The 13723-nt window shown below is 38.8% G+C and overlaps 1 protein-coding gene across 5 annotated transcripts in view; it reads left to right on the top strand.

The window, feature by feature from the left end:
• The window catches only part of BOLL (boule homolog, RNA binding protein), a 78827-nt gene that overhangs the window by 23699 nt on the left and 41405 nt on the right, over positions 1–13723 (top strand). For all 5 annotated transcript variants that reach the window (XR_008659626.2, XM_063644871.1, XM_063644872.1 and 2 more), the window contains exons 8-9: positions 6793–6840; positions 7638–7766. Coding sequence is in view for 4 of the 5 variants with exons in the window: in XM_063644871.1 (XP_063500941.1) it covers positions 6793–6840; positions 7638–7766 (177 nt within the window). In the remaining variant the exon portion in view is untranslated. The remainder of the gene's footprint in view (positions 1–6792; positions 6841–7637; positions 7767–13723) is intronic.

The following is a 13723-nucleotide window of genomic DNA, read 5'->3' as shown; positions in this document are numbered from 1 at the left end:
TTTTTTCTTTTCTTTTTTTTTTAAGACGGAGTCTCACTCTGTCGCCTAGGCTGGAGTGTGCAGTGGCGCAATCTCAGCTCACTGCAAGCTCCGCCTGCCGGGTTCATGCCATTCTCCTGCCTCAGCCTCCCGAGTAGCTGGGACTACAGGCGCCCGCCACTACGCCCGGCTAATTTTTTGTATTTTTAGTAGAGATGGAGTTTCACCGTGTTAGCCAGGATGGTCTCGATCTCCTGACCTCATGATCCACCCGCCTCGGCCTCCCAAAGTGCTGGGATTACAGGCGTGAGCCACCGCGCCCAGCCTTGTTTCTTAAGGTTTTCAATTTCTTCAGTCTTGGTTTAGTCTTAGCAGATTGTATATGTTCAGGAATTTATCCATTTCTTCTAGGTTTTCTAATTTATTTGCATATAGTTGTTCATGTTAATTTCTAATGATCCTTTGTATTTCTGTGGTATCCATTGTGATGTCTTTTTCATTGCTGATTTTATTTATTTGGGTCTACTTTCTTTTTTTCTTAGACTAGCTAATGGTTTGTCTAAAAAATCAACCTTTTGTTTTGTTAATCTTTTGTATTGTTTTGTAGTCTCAACATTGTTTATTTCTGCCCTGATTATTACTATTTCTTTTCTTCTACTAATTTTGGGTTTAGCTTGTTCTTGCTCTTCTGGTTCCTAGCAGTACATTGTAAGGGTGTTTATTTGAAATATTTCTAGTTTTTTGATGTAAGCATTCATTGCTATAAATTTGCCTCTTAATACTGCTACTGTTGTGTCCCATAGGTTTTGGTATGTTGTGTTTCTATTTTCATTCTTAATTTCTTCCTTCACCCACTGGTCATTCAGCAGTATGTTGCTTAATTTCCATGAATTTTTATAGTTTTGAATGTTTTTCTTGTCATTGATGTCTTATTTTATTCCACTGTGGTCAGATAAGATACTTGATATAATTTCAGTGTTTTTTAATTCTTTGAGACTTGTTTCATTTCCTAAAATATGGTAATTCTGGAGAATGTTTTATATGCTGATGAAAAGAAAGTATATTCTGCAGCGGTTCAGTTAAATGTTCTCTAAATGGTTGTTAGGTCTGTTTGGCCTATGGTGCAGTTTAAATCCATGTTTCTTTGTTTCTTTTCTTTTTGTTTTTTGTGTTTTTTTTTTTTTTGAGAAGGAATCTCTCTCTGTCACCCAGGCTAAAGTGCAATGGCGTGATCTCAGCTCACCTCAACCTCTGCCTCCCAGGTTCAAGCAATTCTCCTGCCTCAGCCTCCTGAGTAGGTGGGATTACAGGTGCATGCCACCAAGCCCGGCTAATTTTTGTATTTTTAGTGGAGATGGGGTTTCACTATGTTTGTCAGGCCGGTCTCGAACTCCTAACCTTGTGATCTGCCCACCTCGGCCTCCCAAAGTGCTGGCATTACAGGTGTGAGCCACCGTGCCGGCCTGTTTATTTTCTTTCTAGATAATCTGTCCAATGCTGAGAGTGGGGTGTTGAAGTCCCCAACCACTATTTTATTGGGGCTTCTCCTTTCTTTTTAGATCAAATAAGACTTGCTTTATATACCTGAGTGCTTTGTGTTGGGTACATACGTATTTACATTGTTATATTCTCTTGCAGAATTGATCCCTATATTATTATATAAATGTCCTTCTTTGTCTCTTTTTAAAGCTTTTAACTTGAAGTCGGTTTTGTCTGATATAAGTATAGCTACTCTTGCTTGCTTTGGTTTCCATTTGCGTGGAACATGTCTTTCCATCCCTTCACTTTCAGCCTATGTGTGTCTTTACGGGTAAGGTGAGTTTCTTTTAGGTAGCATATAGTTGGGTCTCTTTTTTTAATCTATTCAGCCAGTCTCTATCTTTTAAATGGAGAATTTAACCCATTTGCATTCAGGGTTATTATTGATAGGTGAGGACACCCTGTCATTTTCTTTATCATTTTCTGGTTATTTTGCATATCTTATGTTCCTTGTTCCCTCTCTTTTTGGTGATTTTTTGCAGCTGGGTTCTCTGTAATTATAAGGTTTGATTCTTCTCTTTGTCCTTTGTGTAATGGCTGTCCCAGTGAATTTTATAGTTTTGCATGTTTCATGATGGTTGTTACCATCCTTTCACTTCCTGATGTAAGACTCCCTTGAGTATTTTTTTTATAAGGCCAATCTATTGGTGATAAATTCTCTCAGCTTTTGCTTGTCTATAAAAGAGCTGGTTTTTTTAGAGACAGAGTATAGTGGCATGATCATAGCTCACTGCAGTGTCAAACTCGTGAGCTCAAGTAATCCCTCCCACCTTAGCCTGCCACACAGCTGAGACTACAGGCATGTGCCATGCCTGCTAATTTTTTTTAAGAGATAGGGTCTTGCTATGTTGCCCGGGCTGGTCTCAAATTCCTGGGCTCAAGCAATCTTCCTGCCTTAGTCTCCCAAAGCACTGGGATTCCACCACACCTGGCCTTGTGAAAGATTGTATTTCTCCTTCATTTCTGAAGGATAGCTTTACTGGGTGTAATATTCTTGGCTGGCAGGTTTTTTTTCCTTGAGTATTTTGAATATATCTAAATATATCATCCCATTCTCCCTGGTAAGAGTTCTGCTAAGAAATCTGCTGTTAGTATAATGGGGATTCCTTTAATTGTGACTTGACACTTTTTTCTTGCTGCTTTTAAAATTCTTTCTTTCTCTTTGACTTTTAACAATTTGACTATAACGTGCCTCTGAGAGGATCTGTTTAGATTGAATCTACTAGGATTCTTTGAGCTCCCCAGACCTGGATATCCCTCTCTTCTCCCAAGACTTGGAAAATTATCTGCTGTTATTTCATTAAATGTGTTGTCCTCACATTTTCCCTTCTCTTTTCCTTCTGGAATGCCCATTATATGAATGAATATTTTTCCTCTTCATGGTGTCTTATAAATCCTGTAGGTTTTGTTCGTTGTTCTTTTTTTGTCTGCCTGTGTTATTTCAAAAGACCTATCTTCAAGTTCAGAAATTCTTTCTTCTGCTTGGTCTAGTGTATTGTTGAAGCTCTCAGTTGTATTTTTATTTTATTCATTGAATTCTTCAGCTCTAGGATTTCTGTTTGGTTCTTTTTTATGATATCTATCTCTTTGTTAAATTTCTCATTCAAATTATGAGTCGTTTTCCTGATTTTGTTGAATTGTCTATCTGTATTCTCTTGTATCTCACTGAATTTCCTTAAGATTACTATTTTGAATTCTTTTTCTGGCATTATGAAATATATACAAATATTTCCCTATGATTGGGGTCTGTTACTACAGAATTACTGTTTTTATTGGAGGTGACATGTTTCCTTGATGGCTGATGTGTCCCTGCATTGATTTCTACACATCTGGTACAAAAGTTGCCTTTTCAAATTTGGAGTAGGTTTCATGGGGCAAGACTTATTTCTATGAATGAGTCTTGGGGTGTTGGTTCAGTGGGGTGCATTGGCCTTGGTTCTAGGTGGACACAGCAGGGTAGTCTCTGTTTAGTTTCTTAAGTTGTAATACTCTAGTTGTGTTTGCAAGTTACTCAGTGACCTAGGACAAGAGAGTCTGTGACAATGGTGGTGGGGCTTTGCCGGGGTGGGCTTGCTCGGCTGTTCCTCAGGTCAGGGCTGTGTACATGAACATGGTGAGTCTGGCTCACTGGGCTTGGGGCCACAGGGCTGTTACTCTGGCTGAGAGCACAGGCATGCAGTTTCTCAGCCAGCCTAGGGGAGTGCCCACCAGAGGCAGCCTGTGGGGCTGTTTCTTAGGTCTGGTATGCAGGCACATGGCTCCTTGGCTGGCCTGGGGGTGCATCTGCTGGGGACAGCCCATGGGACTGTTTCTCAGGTCTGGGATACAGCTACATGGCTGTTCAGTTGGCTAGGGATATGTTTGTCAGGGGCTGTTTCTCTGGCTCAGGATGCAGGTGCACAACTGCTCACCTGGCCTAGGGGCATGTCTGCTGGGGTTGGCCCACGGAGCTATTTCTCAAGTCTGGGACAGAGGCATAGGGTGGATCACCCGGCCTGGAAACGTTTCTGTGACGGCTGTTCCATAGGCCCAGAATGCAGGCACAGGGCTATTGGTTGGCCTGGGATCATGCCCACTGGAAGCAGCCTATGGGGCTGCTTCTCAGGCCTGGCGCACAGGTTCCAGGCTGCTCAGCTGTCCTGGGGATGTGTCTGCTGGAGGGGTGGGCATGAGGCCATTTCTTAGGCCTGAGGGATGGACACACAGCCACTCCACTCCCCTGGGGACATTTCTGCCAATGGCAGTCCCCAGAGCTGTTTCTTGGGCTCTAATTACATGCACAGGGTAGGTCAGGGGCTTGTCTGCAGGGCATGAGGCACCTCTGGGCTGTTTCTCAGCCCTGTATGCAGGTATGTAACCATTCCATCCTGGCAGCATTCAGCTGCTACGAGGCTTGAGGACTTCTCCTGCTCAGGGGAGTGCAGCAGTTTGACCAGCTAAAGAGTGGGTTTACCCTGGGCAGGTCAGCCAGATTGTTCCTCTAGCTGGAGGTGAGGGCAACAGAAGTTGGTTTCCCTACTGTACAGAACCAGAATCACAGCCAATCTTGAGCCTCAGGTTCCATGCTGCTGGGGTTGTGTTCAGCCACTGGTATGGACTTGGCAGAATGAAAATGGAACCCCAGTACTGGAGATGTGCAATAGCTACTGGCCCCCTAGAGGTGACTATGGCCTCAAGATGCTGTCACGCTGCAGCAGCTTCGCTCACAGGGTGGGGTTGAGGGGGTGGGGAGTACACACTTTGTACTCCTAATTCAGGGCAATGCAGCCACGAATTCCCAGCAGCTCTTCAAACTGTGAGACTGCGGGATTCTCCTGTTGCAAGGAGTGTGGGTGTTTGCAGTAGCAATGCAGGCTGGTGGGGATCTTCTGCTTACCTTTTCCCTGCAATAAGAAATTGCAGGACTCCAGGCAAAACCAATCCTAGCAGAAGAGAAGGGGTTGCAGAGGCTGAGTGGCTCCATGCTGCGCTCCTGGATTTGCAATCACCACAGGTGTGTCTCCACTCCCCTGCTGCACTCTAGCACTCTCCCTTTGATGCTCCTGTCAAATTGCAGCTGTTTATTCGTTGCCTTAGTCATTTCTTGTAGCGGGGTGGGGAGCCAGTGGAAAATGAATGCCAGGCATCTCTGGTCAGCCATCTTGCTGACATCATGCCTCTCTTTTCTTACGAGGGAACTAAACAATGTCATACAAGAAGATGGACTCTTTGCTTCCTTTTACCAAATGTGATGAGATCAGTTTTGCTCCCCTGGCTAACTTTTAATCTAAAAAGTCTTTAGCGATAATTCCCCAAATAAGATACAGATATTGGACTGCAAGCTGGTTTTTTAACGTTAACATATGTCAGTTTCTTGCTATATTATATTTAACGTAATTTATATTAAAGTAAATAATATATTGTTGTTTATTATATATTATGACATCCTCTTTCAGTTAACCAGCACTCTTCATTAATTTTAGTGAAAAATTGGGGATCAGTGAACTATAATGCCAGACCATTTTGGTCTATAGCAGGGTCATCAAACTATGGCTTGCAGACAAAACTCCAGTCAGCAGCCTGTTTTTGTAAATAAAACATTATTGGAACACAGCCACATTTGTTTACTTATTGTCTATGGCTGTTTTTGTGCTACAGTAGAGGAGTTGAGTCTTCTTTTTCCCCTTATCCCAGCGTTAGGCAACTGGTAATCTACTTACCTGTTTTTCTAGATTTGCCTATTCTGGATATATCCTATAAAAACAATCATACAATTTGTGGTCTTTTGTGACTGGCTTCTTTCATTTAGCATAATGATTTCAAGATTTATGTATGTCATGATAAATGAGACATGGCATATCTCAGTACTTCGTTCTCGAATAATATCCCATTGTATGGATACACTGTACCACATTTTGTTTATCCCTTCATCAGATGATGGACACTTGAGTTGTTTCTACTTTTTGACTGTTATAAATAATGCTGCAATGGACATTCACATACAAATTTTTATGTGAACGTATATTTTTATTTCTTTTAGGTCTTATAACTAGAGTGGAATTGCTGGGTCATATGGTAACTTTGTTTAACCTTTTAAGGAAGTGTTTATTTTCCCAAAGGGCTGTACCATTTTACATTCCCACCAGCAGATTATGAGGGTTCTAATTTCTCCACATGCCCGTCAACACTTATGATCTACTTTTTTGATTAAAGCCATCCTAGTGGGTATGAAGTGATGTTGTATTATGGTTTTGATTTGTATTTCCCTGAAGGCTAGTAGTGTCGAGCATTATTTCTTGTGTTTATTGGCCATATGTATATCTTCGTTGGAGAAAAGTCTATTCGTATCATTTACCTATTTTTAAGTTGGGTTACTTGTCTTTTGATTATTGAGTTGTAAGAGTTCTTTATACATTCTTGATATAAGTTCCATATTTTCTCTCATCCTGTGGGTTGTATTTTCACTTGCACAAAAGTTTTTAAAGTTTTGATGAAATCTAATTTAACTATTTTTTGTTGTTGCTTTGTTGTTAGTGCTTTTGGAATCAAAATTTTAAAAACATATCCTAATTCAAGGTCACAGGCATTTACACCTATGTTTTTTTCTAAGAGTTGTATAATTTTAGCTCTTACATTTAAGTCTCTGGTCCATTTTGAGTTAATTTTTGTATATGGCTTTAGTTAATTTTTGTGTATGGTGTGAGGGTCCAACTTCACATTTTTGCCTGTAGATATCTAGTGTTAACCCTTGTTTATCATCAGAATGGGTTTTCCTTTTCTTTTATTTAATTTTAGGCCACCACACAGTATCTACCAGGACAGTGGCAGTGGAGTGTTCCTCAGGTAAATGTTAACTTTCAATATATAATTTTAAATCCTTCTTTCATTATATTCTTGTGATGACTGCATGAATACTAAAGTTTTTTAGATTTGAGACCTTCTTCTTCTGTTTATTAACTTACTCTTTTGGCAGTTCATTTTCAGTTTCTTCATTTGTAAAATGGATGTAATGATACTATACCTTTGTAAGTTTCCTTACATGATGTTTGTGAATATCGAATGATAATGCATAAATGAAAGCATTTTATAAATGTGTACTGTATAAACATGAAAACTTACCCTTTTTTACTATTAGTGTTATTTGAAAATTTAGCATTTTTCTAACTTCACTTGGATTTGGCTTCACTTTTTATTCTGTTCCTGAATAAGTATTCTATTTCCCAACTTTTAGTAACAAATAGTACTTCACCAAAAAATTGTTTGACATTTTCCCACTTCCATTAGAAGTCACAGAGCTGAGAGTAGACATTTATGTCCATTTAAATACCATAGGTCACATTATTACAACCTTTACTGATGATATTAATATAACCATAATTATTATCTTTATTTATATATGAGGTTCTGAGTCATTAAGAAGTTTTAGTGCTTACCAGTGATAAGATTCTTTAACTATAGCTACACAATTGGAATTTATAACAGATTAGTTTCTAATCCATTGCTGAGATACTTCTGTGCTATTCCTAAAAAAAAAATTTAGTAAAATATGAAACAAATACTTCTCATCTGTTGGCTAAGTCATTTGGTTTAACAGAAATAACTAATCATATTTGAATTAGAAATATGGTTTTGTATTTTAGCCTCCTGCCTCTTCTGCTCCATTCTTATACCTGCAACCTTCTGAGGTTATTTATCAACCAGTGGAAATTGCACAGGATGGTGGATGTGTTCCTCCTCCACTGTCTCTGATGGAAACTTCAGTTCCAGAGGTATGTATTAGTCTTAAAGTAATTAATCTATAACTACCTCATGTTAACGTTTATTTCTTTTTCTCTTTTTTAAATTTGTTCCCCACCCTCATTGAAACTGCTTCATCTTCTGTTTTGTTGATTCATTCAAATCTCTTCCCCTTTCTTATATCTAAGAATGCATCATCTTAGACTTTTTCACTAACTAGTTCTGAACCATTTCCCAAATCAACCATTCATTCCACTAAGCTAATCTTTGATTTGATCTTTTTGAAATAGTAAAATTCCAAATACTCTGCGTTCTCATTTTGCCTGTCAATCTGTATTGTTACTAACATTCTATTAGTCAAAAGCATATAATTAAGATGAAGAAGAAAAAATCTTTAAAAAAAATTCTTCCTACAAAAATGTAAATTAAATTTATAATTACAAACTTTAATATCCTCTTCAGCATCTTTAAATTATATTTCTGATCCATTACTTATAGCTTCACCATCTGTGTGCCAGGAACTGTGTCTGGTATGTTTTATTTTATATTTTATTTATTTTATATTATTTTAAGTTCCAGTATATATGTGTAGGATGTGCAGGTTTATTACATAGGTAAACCTGTGCCATGTTGGTTTGCTGCATCTATCAACCCATCACCTAGGTGTTAAGCCTGGCATGCATTAGCTATTTTTCCTGATGCTCTACCTTCCCCAGCCCCTGACAGGTCCCAGTCTGTGTTGTTCCCCTCCCTGTGTCCATGTGTTTCTCATTGTTGAGCTCCCACTTACAAGTGAGAACGTGCGGTGTTTGGTTTTCTGTTCCCGTGTTAGTTTGCTGAGGATAATGGCTTCCAGCTCCATCCATGTCCTAGCAAAGGACATGATCTCTTTCCTTTTTATGGCTGCATAGCATTCCATGATGTATATGTACCACATTTTCTTTATCGAGTCTTATCACAGATAAGCATTTGTGTTGATTCCATGTCTTTGCTATTGTGAATAGTGCTGCAATGAACATACACATGCATGTATCTTTATAATAGAATGATTTATATTCTTTGGGTATATACCCAGCAATGGGATTGCTGGGTCAAATGGTATTTCTGCCTCTAGGTCTTTGAGGAATCACCACACTGTCTTCCACAATGGTTGAACTAATTTACATTTCCACCAACAGTGTAAAAAAGCGTTCCTATTTCTCCACAGCCTCACCAGCATCTGTTGTTCCTTGACTTTTTAATAATCGCCATTCTGACTGGTGTGAGATGGTATCTCATTGTGGTTGATTAGCATTTCTCCAATGATCAGTGATGTTGAGCTTTTTTTATGTTTCTTGGCTGGATAAATGTCTTCTTTTGAGAAGTGTCTGTTCATGTCCTTTGCCGACTTTTTAACGAGGTTCTTTGTTTTTTTCTTGTGAATTTGTTTAAGTTCCTTGTACATTCTGGATATTGGACTTTTGTCAGATGGATAGATTGCAAAAATTTTCTCCCATTCTATAGGTTGTCTGTTGACTCTGATGATAGTTTCTTTTGCTGAGCAGAAGCTCTTTAGTTAATTAAATCCCATTTGTCAATTTTTGCTTTAGTTGCAATTGCTTTTGATGTTTTCATCATGAAGTCTTTGCCCATGCCTGTGTCCTGAATGAATGGTATTGCCTATGTTTTCTTCTATGGTGTGTGTGTGTGTGTGTGTGTGTGTGTGTGTTTTGGTTTTTTGGGGGTTTTTTTGTTGTTTTTTTGTTTGTTTGGTTTTTGAGACAGAGTCTCGCTCTGTCGCCCAGGCTAGAGTGCAATGGCGTGATCTCGGCTCACTGCAACCTCCACCTCCCAGGTTTGAGTGATTCTCCTGCCTCAGCCTCCTGAGTAGCTGGGACTACAGGCACGTGCCACCATGCCCAGCCTGCTAATATTTTCGTATTTTTAGTAGAGACGGGGTTTCACCATGTTAGCCAGGATGGTCTCGATCTCTTGACCTCATGATCCGCCTGCCTTGGCCTCCCAAAGTGCTGGGATTACAGGTATGAGCCGCCACACCCAGCCCTTCTATGGTTTCTATAGTTTTGGGTTTTACATTTAAGTCTTTAATCCATCTTGAGTTAGTTTTTGTATAAGGTGTAAGGAAGGGGTCCAGTTTCAATTTTCTATATATGGCTAGACAGTTTTCCCAGGACCATTTTTTTTATTATACTTTACATTCTGGGATACATATGCAGAACGCGCAGGTTTGTTACATAGGTATACATGTGCCATGGTGGTTTACTGCACCCATCAGCCCATCATCTATGTTAGGTATTTCTCCTAATGCTATCCCTCCACTTAGCCCCCACCCCCTGACAGGCCCTGGTGTGTGATGTTCCCCTCCCTGTGTCCATGTGTTCTCATTGTTCAACTCCCACTTGTGAGTGAGAACACACGGTGTTTGGTTTTCTGTTCCTGTGTTAGTTTCCTGAGAATGATGGTTTCCAGCTTCATCCATGTCTCTGCAAAGGACATGAACTCATTCTTTTTCATGGCTGCATAGTATTCCATGCTGTATATGTGCCACATTTTCTTTATCTAGTCTATCATTGATGGGCATTTGGGTTGATTCCAAGTCTTTGCTATTGTAAATAGTGCTGCAATAAACATACATGTGCATGTATTTATAAACTTTTCAATATATACCCAGTAATGGGATTGCTGGGTCAAATGGTATTTCTGGTTCTAGATCCTTGAGGAATCACCACACTGTGTTCCACAATGGTTGAATTAATTTACACTCCCACCAACAGTGTAAAAGCGTTCCTGTTTCTCCACATCCTCTCCAGCATCTGTTGTTTCCTGACTTTTTAGTGATCACCATTCTAACTGGCGTGAGATGGTATCTCATTGTGCTTTTGATTTGCATTTCTCTAATGACCAGTGATGATGAGCTTTTTTTCATATGTTTGTTGGCGACATAAATGTCTTCTTTTGAGAAGTGTCTGTTCATATCCTTCACTTTGATGGGGTTGTTTTTTTCTTGTAAATTTGTTTAAGTTCTATGTAGATTCTGGATATTAGCCTGTTGTCAGATGGATAGATGGCAAAAATTTTCTCCCATTCTGTAGGTTGCCTGTTCACTGTGATGATAGTTTCTTTTGCTGTGCAGAAGCTCTTTAGTTTAATTAGATCCCATTTGTCAATTTTGGCTTTTGTTGCCATTACTTTTAATGTTTTAGTCATGCCTATGTCCTGAATGGTATTATCTAGGTTTTCTTCTAGGGTTTTTATGGTTTTAGTTCTTACATTTAAGTCATTAATCCATCTTGAGTTAATTTTTGTATAAGGTATAAGGAAGAGGTCCAGTTTCAGTTTTCTGCATATGGCTAGCCAGTTTTCTCAACACCATTTATTAAATAGGGAATCCTTTCCCCATTTCTTGTTTTTGTCAGGTTTGTCAAAGATCAGATGGTTGTAGATGTGTGATGTTATTTCTGAGGTCTCTGTTCTGTTCCATTGGTCTATATCTCTGTTTTGGTACCAGTACCATGCTGTTTTGGTAGCCTTGTAGTATAGTTTGAAGTCAGGTAGCGTGATGCCTCCAGCTTTGTTCTTTTCACTTAGGATTGTCTTAGTTATACAGGCTCTTTTTTGGTTGCATATGAAATTTAAACTAGTTTTTTCTGATTCTGTGAAGAAAGTCAATGGTAGCTTGATGGGAATAGCATTGAATCTATAAATTACCTTGGGCAGTATGGCCATTTTCACAATATTGATCTTCCTACCCATGAGCATGGAATGTTTTTCCATTTGATTGTGTCCTCTCGTATTTCCTTGAGCAGTGGTTTGTAGTTCTCCTTGAAGAGGTCCTTCACATCCCTTGTAAGTTGTATTCCTAGCTATTTTATTCTCTTTGTAGCAATTGTGAATGGGAGTTCGCTCATGATTTGGCTGTCTGTCTATTATTGGAGTATAGGAATGCTGAATGCTTGTGATTTTTGCACATTGATTTTGTATACTGAAACTTTACTGAAGTTTCTTATCAGTTTAAGGAGTTTTGGGGCTGAGACGATGGGGTTTTCTAAATACACAATCATGTCATCTGCAAACAGAGATAGTTTGACTTCCTGTCTTCCTATTTGAATACCCTATATTTCTTTCTCTTGCCTGATTGCCCTGGCCAGAACTTCCAATACTATGTTGAATAGGAGAGATGAGAGAGGGCATCCTTGTCTTGTGCAGGTTTTCAAAGGGAATGCTTCCAGCTTTTGCCCATTCAGTATGATATTGGTTATTGGTTTGTCATAAATAGCTCTTATTATTTTGAGATATGTTCCATCAATACCTAGTTTATTAAGTGTTTTTAGCATGAAAGGTGTTGAATTTTTTTGAAGGCCTTTTCTGCATCTATTGAGATAATCATGTGGTTTTTGTCATTGGTTCTGTTTATATGATGGGTTACATTTACTGATTTGCATATGTTGAAGCAGCCTTGCATCCCAGGGATGAAGCCAACTTGATGGTGCTGGATGAGATTTTTGATGTGCTGCTGGATTTGGTTTGCCAGTATTTTATTGAGTATTTTCGCATCAATGTTCATCAGGGATATTGGCCTGAAATTTTCTTGTTTTGTTGTGTTTCTGCCAGGTTTTGGTATCAGGATGATGCTAGCCTCATAAAATAAGTTAGGAAGGAGTGCTTCTTTTTCTATTATTTGGAATAGTTTCAGAAGGAATGGTACTGGCTCCTCTTTGTACCTCTGGTAGAATTCGGCTGTGAATCTGTCTGGTCCTGGACATTTTTTGTTTAGTAGGCTATTAATTACTGCCTCAATTTCAGAACTTGTTATTGGCCTATTCAGGGATTCGACTTCTTCCTGGTTTAGTCTTGGGAGGGTGTATGTGTCCAGAAATTTATCCATTTCTTCCAGATTTTCTAGTTTATTTGTGTAGAGGTGTTTATAGTATTCTCTGATGGTAGTTTGTATTTCTGTGGGATCAGTGATGATATCCCTTTTATCATTTTTTACTGTGTCTATTTGATTCTTCTCTCTTTTCTTCTTTATTAATCTGGCTAGTGGTCTATCTATTTTGCTAATCTTTTCAAAAAACCAGCTCTTGGATTCATTGATTTTTTGAAGGGTTTTTTGTGTCTCTGTCTCCCTTAGTTCTGCTATAATATAGTTATTTCTTGTCTTCTGCTAGCTTTCAAATTTGTTTGATCTTGCTTCTCTAGTTCTTTTAATTGTGATGTTAGGGTGTCAATTTTAGATCTTTCCCACTTTCTCCTGTGGGCATTTAGTGCTATAAATTTCTCTCTAAACAGTGCATTAGCTGTGTCCCAGAGATTCTGGTATGTTGTTTTTTTGTTCTCATTGGTTTCAAAGAACCTATTTATTTCTGCCTTAATTTCGTAATTTATCCACTAGTCATTCAGGAGCAGGTTGTTCAGTTTCCATGTGTTGTGTGGTTTTGAGTGAGTTCCTTAATCCTGCATTCTAATTTGATTGCACTGTGGTCTGAGAGACTGTTTGTTATGATTTCTGTTCTTTAGCATTTGCTGAGGAGTGTTTTACTTCCAGTTATGTGGTCAATTTTACAATAAGTGCTATGTGGTGCTGAGAAGAATGTATATTCTGTTGATTTGGGGTGGAGAGTTCTGTAGATGTCTATTAGGTCCACTTGGTCCAGAGCTGAGTTCAAGTCCTGAATATATTTGTTAATTTTCTGTCTCGTTGATCTAATATTGACAATGGGGTGTTAAAGTCTCCCATTATTATTGTGTGGGAGTCTAACCTGTGTAGATCTCTAAGAACCTGCTTTGTGAATCTGGGTGCTCCTGTATTGGGTGCATATATATTTAGGATAGTTAGCTCTTCTTATTGCATTGATCCCTTTACCATTATGTAATGCCCTTCTTTGTCTTTTTTGATCTTTGTTGGTTTAAAATCTGTTTTATCAGAGGCTAGGATTGCAACCCCTGCTTTTTTTTTGCTTTCCATTTGCTTGGTAAATATTCCTCCATC

The sequence above is a fragment of the Symphalangus syndactylus genome, chromosome 8 (assembly GCF_028878055.3).
Source record: "Symphalangus syndactylus isolate Jambi chromosome 8, NHGRI_mSymSyn1-v2.1_pri, whole genome shotgun sequence".
Classification (NCBI taxonomy): Eukaryota; Metazoa; Chordata; class Mammalia; order Primates; family Hylobatidae; genus Symphalangus; species Symphalangus syndactylus.
Note: the sequence above shows the minus strand (reverse complement) of the source record. Positions and strands in the feature narration are given on the sequence as shown.